Source organism: Tupaia chinensis, unplaced genomic scaffold (assembly GCF_000334495.1).
Source record: "Tupaia chinensis unplaced genomic scaffold, TupChi_1.0 Scaffold000627_1, whole genome shotgun sequence".
NCBI classification, from domain to species: domain Eukaryota; kingdom Metazoa; phylum Chordata; class Mammalia; order Scandentia; family Tupaiidae; genus Tupaia; species Tupaia belangeri.
Window position 1 is genome coordinate 5,141,038 of NW_006160147.1, and position 10,817 is coordinate 5,151,854.

Sequence of the window (10,817 nt, forward strand, 5' to 3'; positions counted from 1 at the left end):
GCCCCGGCCCAGACTCACCCCCCGGCCCCGCCGCAGCCGCAGCCCCCGCAGCAGTTCCCCCAGTTCCACGTCAAGTCGAGCCTGCAGATCAAGAAGAACGCCATCATCGACGACTACAAGGTCACCAGCCAGGTCCTGGGACTGGGCATCAACGGAAAAGTTTTGCAGATCTTCAACAAGAGGACCCAGGAAAAATTCGCCCTGAAAGTAGGTTTGGGGCCCGGGACAGGGGAGGACCGTCAGAAAGGGGCTCCCAGGGACGACCCCAGCACTGACGATCGGCTGGAGCTCACGGTCGCTTCAGCGTCGCGGTGCTGATCCTGTCCCCGGACCGCGGGTCGGGGCCGGACGGGTGGCGCGGGGTTGTCCGGCCCGGGCGCCCAAGGGGTGCCAAGTGCGTGGCTGGGGGCGGGGCGGGGCATCTTGGAAAGTCAGGTCAGAGTAGACCGAGTTTCCGGTCACCTCCCGGCATGAGTGGCGGGGACTCCGAAGGACTCCAGAGGACTCTGCCATTTTGAGGTTTGAGCGGGATCCAGCCGAGTTGGACGGTTGGCTTGGGTACTACTTCTGCTAATTTCACCCGGTCTCGAGGAAGTGATTTTCGGGGGCTGTGGTTCCCCATCCTCTCCTCCCTCATTTCTTTCTGCGGGCACAAAAGGCCCATTACTCATTGAGTTGGTTGGTCAGTTGGTTTGGAGAAGTTGGATCTCAGAGGTTTATTTAGCCTCGCTCCTTATTTGGGAGCCGGAATGTGTGATTTCACTTCCCTGGGCCTCGCGAGGGCGGCTGTGCAGCCCAGGGGCGCGCCGGCCCAGAAGGTGTAAGGCTGGAGATTCCGCCGGGACGCCGCCCCCTCGCCCCCCCCTCCCCGGGCGCGGGGGAGGGATTGTTTTGATCCCGGAGCCGGCCCCCTCCTACCTCTGTCGCCTGCATGGCTCCAGATGGGAGGACAGCGTGCTGCGGCGCAGTGTCTGCTGTTTCCATAGTTCCATTGATCGTTGTAAACCGAGTCTGTAAACCGTGGCTTGACTCTGGGCTGATTTTGCAAACCGGAGCTGGCCACTTAAGACCTGGACACCGGCGCTTGATGGACAGTAGGAGGAAACGTTTTCCTCGACCGGGAAATCCAACCTCCCTCCCACCCTTTTTTTCTTTTGCTGGGGGGGGGGGGTGGTGTATGAGGAGAATGGTGATTTCAATGAGAGTGCCCACTTAAGAAGTTAGAAAGGACTGGGAGGTCAGTTGAGGTGGGGTGGTCCCCAGGGAAGTGTAAGCCAATCATTCAGGGTCATCAAAAAGGTTTTCCTCTAAGAGGGGTTTCAGGTCAAACCACAATTCTAAAGGTGACACGTCAGGTCTGTTTCCCCTGGGGTGTCTTAATGATTGGAGGAGGAGAAAAATACTTCCTGTGTTGTATTTTTCTCTTCCCTCCCTACCCCCCACAGTGAACTGTGTTTCATTTAGCAAATACAAAACTCAGATGCTAGTTGTGGGTGGATCTATTGCAATATACAGTCAGATGTAATAAAATCCTTGGACTTTGGGGTTTAGAGAGGGCAGGCATATTTGTTTTCTAGATTTGAAGGCCTCTGAAATTATTTTCTGGCTGATTTCATCTACAGCACTCAACATTTCTTGGTTTCTGCTATAAGCTCTTACTGTGGATCTCAATTTTTAATTAGAGTTGACTGTTGGAGAGGAAATGTATCCAAGGGCCCCAAAGCTTCAATGTCTTAGACTTCTCTTTCCCTGCTTACAACTGGGGGGAGGATGAGTTGTTTGTATCGACTATAGCTCTGGCCTTGGAAATTGTAGCTGAGTGATTACAATTTGACCACAGTTAACCTGTGTGTTGAAGAAGTGACAGACGTTCTTTCCAGGAGAGTTTTCTGTCCCTTCTGAAACACCATCTGCTTTTCCCCTTCAGCAGTTTGGGGACACTGGCTGTTCATTCTCTTGGATAGTTGGAATATTACTTAAAGAACAAAAGCTCTCTACTTCTCCTTATTCTGTTGAATAGACACACACGCAAACACACCCCTCTAAAATGTTTTTGAGTGGCATCAAATTTCTATAGCAATTAATAGGAGCAAGGCTTGGATGTCTTTTCTCTTTGAAATAGTTTTGAACAGAAAAATCCAGCAGTACACTAAATAGCACTCATAGTTCATCCTTCTCAGGTTAGAAGTGGTGAAGATTGAAGTCAGAGTGTTTTGACAGGCTGCCTGCACCCATATCTTATAAGTTGACTCAACTGTTAAATTGTAGATTTCCCACACATCTTTGTGTTAAAACTTAATAATAGAGGAAGAAAGGAGGACTGAGGCATTGGGAGACTGGCAGCAGCGTCAACAGCACTCCCAGATCCAAATGTTGGCTAAGACATAATTACAGCAGGGGGTGGGGGGAGTCTGGTTCAAAGAATCTGTCCCAGAGAAATACCAAAGAGGATTCTAGATCTTGAATTTTTGATTAACTTTAGGTGTTGAGGAGTGAAATAGTTTTCAAAGCTGGGAACAAGCTTTAGATTTTAAAGCAAAGAAGGAAGATGAGGGGGGCAAGAGAGCTCACCCCATTGGGAAGTTTGAGAAGGGAGGAGACCTGTGCTTTGGGCACTGTGTATGGCCATTCCTGGGGTTTAGGGCAGCAGCTGGGCCACTGGGGGGGTTTGGAAGGCTGCGTTTCTCAGCTATGAGAGTTGAAGGAAGCCAGTGGCTGCCTAGAGGTCCTGACCCTGTCTATGGTCTGTTGACCTCTTAGCCCTGTTAAGTGAAATCAGTGCTTAACAAAGGGTCCCAGCTTGCCCTGCTGCCTCGCACCCTCTACCTCTGCCATTGAAATGCTCTTAGTGGATGCTATGACCTCATCTCGCCATCTCTTCTGGCTGCTTTTGCTAAGTTCTGAGTCATTCATACTTCCAGTCACAATTGGAAGGGGCTTGGGAGGTCATCTCATCCAGGCCTCTCATTTTGCAAAAGAGGAAACCAACACCCAGAGTGACTTGCCTAAGGTAACGTACCCAACTCACTTGGCAGAGGCCGGATTCGAACCAGGTTGCGTGACTCCCAGTCTCAGATCTCTTGCCATCTCCTACCTGCACTGACATCGACAGGGTCAGGCATGGGGCTGCTGTCCCAGAGCACCTGTAGCCTGAGCAGCTACTGCCTTACTGTGGGCCCTCCTTTAACTGTTGGCCAGGAGCACCCAGTGGATACTTGTCAACTCCCCGGCAATGATCCCCAAAGTTGAAGGGATAACTTCTCAACTGACTCAGCAGCGTCATGAGTTTTGGGTCTGTGGTCACGAGCTCTTTTCCCACTCCCTCCCCTTTTTGGGAGTGTTCGATAGGAATCTTACTTGTTATTGTTTTGTGGAAGAACATGAAAATTTTATTAATGATTTCTTTGGTAGGGACACCCAGTTTCACCCACTGTGTATTAATTGGCAGTATTTCCCTTAGGGTTCCTCAGCTGCTTCCTCCTTCACTGTGTCATGGTGACTCTTAGGTATTTGCTGAACAAATTTAATTAAAGCCCACAACGTTGTTCTTCTCTGCGGTGCAACTCTGATTAGGTGAAGTGTGTTATTGCTTTGCAAGATATAGAATGTTGTCATAACTTAGCTCTGTTTATTGTCCCATTCTGTGGCTTAGGGAAAACAAGGCACTATACAGATGGTCCCTGACTTATAATGACTCTAGTTACGACTTTTTGTCTTTACAGTGATGTGAAAGTGATATGCATTCAACAGAAACCGTAATTTGATGATCCATACAACCATTCTGTTTTTCACTTTCAGTATAGTATGCAGTAAGTTACATGAGAGTATGACATTTAATACTTCATTGTAAAATAGGCTTTGTGTTAGATGAGTTTGCCCAACCGTAGGCTAATATAGAGGTTGTGAGCACATGTAAGATAAGCTAGGCTAAGCTATGATGTTCAATAAGTTAGGGGTTTTAAATGCATTCTCTCCACATGTTTTCAACCTATGATGGGTTTATCAGGCCATGATCCCATTGTAAACCGAGGAGCATCTGTAGTTTCTTCTCCTTTCCTTTCTCCAGTGGTCCTTCCTGCCTCTGGGATATGGCTTCCTTTGGTGTCATGCTTGGACATTCATTGTTACAGGGATTTGCTAGCACTCCCCCACCCGCACAGTATAAGTGTCCTATCCAGTGTGCCTCCCTCTGTGTACCTGTGAGAGTGTGGCTATGTTAGATGCAGCTTCCCAACTTGGGGACTCAAAAGATGAGGGAAGTTTGCACTGACCAAGTCGGCCTCTGATATCTAATATGGTTACCAGGAGGGAGAACTTGCTGAGTAGCTCCTGTAAGCTGAGTGGGAGTAATACTTGTATAAAGGGTCTGCAGGATTTGGGGAGTAAGAAAGCTCTTTGGGCCTGGTGGCGGTGGTGAAGGTGGTACGGTGCTGGAGCCACAAGGAAGACTGCTGCTTGCATACTGGGTTGAGAAACGTGTTGGGTGCTTGTGCAAGCACACCCGTGACGCTGCCTGGCTGGAAGGCTGGTGGTGGGGTCACAGCATAATGAGACCCTGTTGCTTGTTTTCTTTCTCAAGAAGCGAAATAAATAAAAAAGAAAAAGCTATTTGAAGAGGGTGAAATGTACAAATATGGACTAGAGCTACACTTTTCAGTACGGCGGCCATTACCCACATTTGCTGATTTAAATGCAAATTAATTAGTGTGAATGACTTAAACCCAAGTAAATTGAAGTCTCAGTTGCTAGCCACGTGTCAGGTGATCAGTGCCCCCATGTGGCGAATGGCTCCTGAAGTGAACAAGCGGAAGGGCATTTCATCCTTGACAAAGTTCTGCCAGACTTTGCTGGCCTCTGAGCCAAATTGTGTAGTTGAGAATAGGGAGCTCTGAAAGATGGACATCGAGGAGTAAAGGAGGTGAAGGAGGCTTCGGCTGGTGTCAGCGGGCTGTTTCTGGAGGACAGAGCAGGTGCCAGAGGTGCTGATGGAGCTGGACTGGCTGGAGCAGGAGATCAGGTTTGTCAGGGGCAGGTGGGGCTGGTGGCCCCGAACTGGAGCTAACCTATCTCTGCCAAAGCATGTGTAAAGGCTGGGGGCGGGGGCTGGGAATATTACGAAGAAAGGTCAGGAATCACTGAGACAGGGCTGTGCATTATTGCAGGAAGGGCCTGGTTTCTGGTGTCATCTGTCCTTTGGGAGAAGCTCCTCATATGTCCCCCTGGCCCTGGCCCTGACCCTTGGGTACTGCAGCAGGGCTCTCAGCAGCTGTGGAGGCAGGATCAAAGCCCAGCCGCTCATGATCCTTTCTTACTTGTGAGTTCTGGGCTGTGGTAGAGTTTGAAAATAATTTCTAGCTGAGATCTGGGGTCAGCGCCTGGCAACAGGAGAGGGAATAGCAGTGCCACGGCCTCAGGGCCAGATATTGGGGGTGTCTAGAAAGAAAGGCTCCATTTGGGGAAGTTGGGGCATTGGTGTCCCTGGCTGAGAAGATGTTCTGACTGCTTGGGACCAGAGAGCTTGGCCCATCCTCAGGTGATTATTTTACTTAAACAAGTGCAGAGGACTCAGGAAGGCCTGAACACCAAGCCTAGGGACTGCTGGAAGCAAACTTAAACCCTAGCCAAATGCTGCAGCTGGGGAGGAGCTGGAGCTTCTGTCACCCTAGAGCCCGGGTACAAGAATGTCTGCCAGGAGGAATGACAGCCAAGGTGGGGATGAGCAGGCACTGGCAGCCCTACTGCTCTGAGCCAGGCTTTGCTCCCTGGTGGCTCGATGTCTGTGGCACAGGATGCACACTCCTCTTCCTCCCTCGCCTCTGCTGTAGGCCCTTCCAAGGGTCATGTGAGGTCTCTTTCTTCTGCTCTTCTGTGCACTGCACCCTTCCAGGTGGTTCTGTGGCCTGGAGGGAGGTGGGTAGGCAGGGCAGAATTGCTTTTTTGTTTGAATTATTTATTTTATTTATTTACTATTATTATTTAAATAATTATTTAATTTTATTTATTGTCATTATTTTATTTTATTTTTTTGAAGTTGAGAGAGACAGAGAGAGAGAGAGGGGGAAGTCCCAGGTCCAGGACTTGAATCACGGCCAGCCATGTGGGACTCCAAATGCCTTAACCACCATGCCACCTGCTGGCCCCTATTGTTATTACCACTATTATTTTTTATTGCTATAGAACACATGTGCTTATGAGAGAGAGAGAGAGAGAATGCAAGCCTCCAGGTCTGGGGCTTGAAACTTGGTTGGCCACGTGGGAGTCCAACACCTTAACCACCACGCCATCTGCTGGCCCCCAAAATTGCTTTTTGAAAAGGCTGTAGCTACTCTCAGTAATGACTTAAGGCCCATATGTAGAGGGACTCACAGAGTCGCCACTGCTTGGCCATCCTTCTTGACTTGTTCTGTCTCACAGAGGAAGTCTGGGCCATACCCAGGGTCTCCCATGGCACATGACTCGGGACCTGGCTCCCTGAGACTGGGCTCCTGGTTTGGACTCTTTTGGGGTTTAGGTTATTAGAGCTGGTGGTACTGGACTGTAGACCTGGCAGTGCTGAGCCAAGCTCTACTAAGCCAGCAACTGAGAGCTGTCCGCACTGGGCATCATGTAAACGGGGCACTGGTAGGAGAGGTCACGCCACTTGACAGCTTATTACACCAGGTGTGCCACCCTAACTGAATCACTGTGCCTTTTCTTGTTCTTTAGGACAATACTGACATTTTGTGTTTTTTCCTTTTTGAGAGGTTTTTGCTATAGGGTGCATGCGCTCACCAGAAAGACAGAGAGAGACAGATAGAAAGCGAGAAATCACCCCCCGGTGGAATGGCCATGCCGCAGTCCCTTCTCCTCCATTCTGCTCTCAGGATCTTGGGCACGCATGCACACACGCCCGGCATGAGTTTAAACTACCGGGTCCAGGACTCGAACCATGGTTGGCTATATGGGAGTTCGGTGACATAGCCATTATGCTAACTGCTGGTCCCTGCATGAGGGTATTTTTGACAGAGTCTTGCAGTGTTGCAGTTCCTGCCCCAGCCCCCACTTATAGTTACAGGTACACCCAACTATGCCTGGCATGTTCAGGTTGGACTGAGATCCAAACCTTCCCTATGATCTCCAGCCTCCCAAGCCACTATGACTGGGCCCGATATTTTAAGACATACATAGGTAAAAATATGTAGAAATGAGCCTGTTACTATGGGTTCTATGCTTCACAAGAAAGCACACACACACACACACACACAAATGTTACACACACACATTGATATTATAGTCCTTGTGGACTGTTCACTAGTCATGTGACCTTGAGTAGGTCAATTCATCTTTGCAGACCTAAATGTGCACACGTGAGGGTCAGACCCTGGCAGCTCCTTGAGCACTGGTAGGGGAGGGCCATGCAGAGGCAAGAGGTTGAGGGCAGGCAGGCTTGCTCACTGTTCACTCCACATCTGACTCTCAGCAGTATCTGGGCCAGCATGGATGCCCTTTTCATAGCTTTAATGTTGGGCTCCAGGGCAGCGTGTGTCTAGTTAATTAATAATCATCACTGCCCAGCTGCTCCTTCTCTTGTGTGGAGACTTGGAAAATGTTCCAGCTAGGGACTTGGCAGAGGATGGCCTGTGTGGTTCGGTGGGGTGTGCGTCGCCTTTCTCCTTGAAATCAGGAGAATCTGAGTGTAGTGCAAGGTAGCGATGAGGGAGTGTCTGTTTTCTCTGCTCCGAACTCTTCTTGTTTGAAGTTGGGGGTCGTTTGAAGGCTGCTGTGATTGGCTGTGCCCTGTGTAGGGGTACCTGGCTGAGGGCCAAGTGACGGCTGAGATTGAGCCATTGTCTACTTGCTAGGCTTTCCTTTGGTGTGAGGCTGGGCTCATCCAAAGTGGTGCTGCCTTCTTTTTTTCTTTAAATTTTTAGGGTACGTGCACTCAACAAGAGAGAGAGAGAGAGAAAGAGAGAGAGAGAAAGTGAGAAAGCACCTCCCATGGGGAATCCTTTTTCCTCCATCTCTTCCTCCTTTTGAGATTTTGGGTGTGCACACCCATGTACCTGACTTATTTCTCAAGCCCCTGGGTCTGGGAGGTGGTCATGTGGGATCCAGCTGCCATAGCTGTCAGGCCATGGACTTGCCCAGGGTACCTTCTAATTCACCCAGAGATATGGTTGTAGGCTGGGCTATTCTGAGGTGAGAGCTGATCAGGACTTCACACATCTAGGTACACCAGCCCCCGAGTTAGCGCTGGGCAAGAAGAGATGCCAGGAGTCTGAGGAAACAAGAGGAGGACAATGCCTGGAGCGTCTGTTCTCTTCCCTCTTCTTCTCACCTGCTCGAGGCTGGAGCGGTGGTTTCCTCCTGCAGGTTTGGACTCGGGGCCCTGGGTCCCGGGTTATCAGATTGGTTGGAGGAGGCAGAGAGGCACAGGACAAAGGGGCATAGGCTGGGCTCAGCCCCTGGCAGTGTAGACTTGCTAGGGTCCTTCATTTCTGATCCAGTGAACTCCTCTGTGTGGCAGCCAGCAGGTGGTAGAGGTTGGAATGTGGTCTCAAGGTCAACTCCTGTCTCCATCCAGGTTCCCCTCCAGTACCAGCCAAGCTGTGTGTTCATTCTGCTGGAAACTTGAGCTCTCCGAAGGGTCATAAGAAAGGGCATTGCGGGACCAGCAGTTAGCGTAATGGCTATGTCGCTGGACTCCCACATAGTCGACCGCGGTTTGCGTCCCAGACCCAGTGGCTTAAAAGTCACGCCGGGCACGTGTGCGTGAGTGCCCAAGATCCTGAGAGGAGAATGGAGGAGAAGGGATTGCGACGTGGCCATCCCCCTGGGGGGTGATTTCTCGCTTTCTGTCTCTCTGTCTGTCTCTGTCTGTCTGGCAGGTTTTCGCTCTAGGGCGCGTGCGCTCGCCAGACAGACAGAGAGAGACGTAGAGACAGAAAGCGAGAAATCACCCCCCAGGGGGGATGGTCACGCCGCAATCCCTTCTCCTCCATTCTCCTCTCGGGATCTTGGGCATGCACGCACACGCGCCCGGCATGAGTTTTAAGCCACCGGGTCCGGGACACGAACCGCGGTCGACTACGTGGGAATCCAGCGACATAGCCATTACGCTAACTGCTGGTTCCAGGACATCATATTCTTGAGGAGAAGTTTCAGGGACCTCCATGGCCAGTGTCCATCCAGGACCTGCTGTGGGGCAGGCATGGTGGCCAATGGCAGAAGTCGTAGTCGCCTGTTGGAGGCCTTTTCCGTCTCAGCAATGAGGGGACAGGGACGGGGTGTTGTACTGTCGCTGCCTTCTCTGCTTGGCTTCTCCCCATGACGATTCCTTTGAACCTGGAGCAAAGGTAAAACCTCTCCAGTCTGGGGAAGGGGGGAGGGCCTTAAAGGAGACTTTGCAACTGTCCCAGGCCGAGCTTCCCTACTTGCTTTCTCCTGCCGGGCTCCTTACCCTTCTTGCTCCCCTGCAGGCACGTGATCCAGGTGATGACATTGCTGCCATTTCGATTAGCCATGTTGCTACGAGGCTCTCAGCCCACACCAGGCATTTGCAGCCTGGCCCCCTGCCCAGGGCCAGGACTGTCACTCAGCCCCTCTGTACCAACAGCTAAAAATAATCCTGCCACTTCTGCAGTCTCCCCTCACAGCCAGGCCCTGCTTGCTGCCCCGGGTCTTCCTGCCACCCTGCTGAACTGACCGTCTCACTTTTCAGCGAGGAGGTGGTGCCCTCTCCACCATTTGTCCCTTCTTTTTCAACCGGCTCTCCTGAGTGCTGGGAGGTGAGCTGTGGCTGGTACTTCTCCAGGTGTCTGGACTTGTGTACAGAGGCTCTGAGGTGCTGCCTTGTTTAATCCCCTCTAGGCAGAGTCTGGTAAAGAGGAAGGTATCGAAGTTCATGAGTCCGTTAGGTCTTGTATTTGCATTGATCTCTGGCTTATTCCAAGCTTCAACACCAAGCAGACCCCCTGGCAGCAGGTGTGGGGGTGGGGATAGTTGGAGAGGCCCAACAGAGGCATGGTGTGCCACAGGCCTCACCCTGGCCACCCTGTGGCTGTGCGTGCTTCCTGCCTCATCCTCCGGCCCCGTTGCTAGGTTATGTTCTCCACTTCTGCAGTGTGTGGCTCCAGGTCACCACATTCAAAAGTGTGATCTCATCCTAGTGGCTTCCAAGAATAACTGGGCCCTGGCTGGCTCTTGGGGCCTCCTTCTTGAGTCAGTCCATGGCCCATCTCGGCACTCCCAGCTCAACTACCTGCAAATGCCCTAGAGAATACAGGTCTCTTCTACCAGCAGACTGCAGAAGCCAGAGATATTAGTGACTGATCTCTGCCCACCGGGATGCGGCCTCCTCTTCTGCCCAGGGTCCTGCAGGCCTGCCGAGCAAGCCCATGGAAGAGGCACAGGAAGCTAGAACATCTGCTTAGCCGATAGATGCTGGGCAGAGTGTTCCCTTAGTTTGGCCCTGGCATTCTTTTTCTGATTTTTCTAATCCCTGGACAGGTGTTGGTACTAATCATGGCATGGGAGGATTCTGAGTCTGTTTTCCAGGATTAAGGTTATTTGGAGAAAGGGATGTATGAGGGAGAGTGAGAGGAGACCAGATGTAGGACTTGGGGAGCCCTCTGCCTTCAGCTCGAGTCCCATATTCAGACATGTCTCTCCGACTGCCTTCTCTCATCTGTCCCCAGGGCCACATTTCCTCTGCAGGGAGAGATTTATCTGCCAAGACCTATTGGCCTTTGGAGAGGAGGAGCTGGGTATGGAGTTTATTTTTAGCTCTGACAGAAGGCACCCCTGTCCTTGGAAGAGCCTCACCGCTCATCTTTCCC

The 10,817-nt window shown here is 51.2% G+C and overlaps 1 protein-coding gene across 1 annotated transcript in view; it reads left to right on the forward strand.

The window, feature by feature from the left end:
* Positions 1-10,817, forward strand: part of MAPKAPK2 (MAPK activated protein kinase 2) — a gene marked incomplete at its 5' end in the record, with an annotated part of 54,069 nt that continues 43,252 nt past the window's right edge. Inside the window, 1 exon segment of the mRNA XM_006159359.3 lies at positions 1-207. Within this exon segment, the coding sequence (XP_006159421.2) occupies positions 1-207 (207 nt within the window).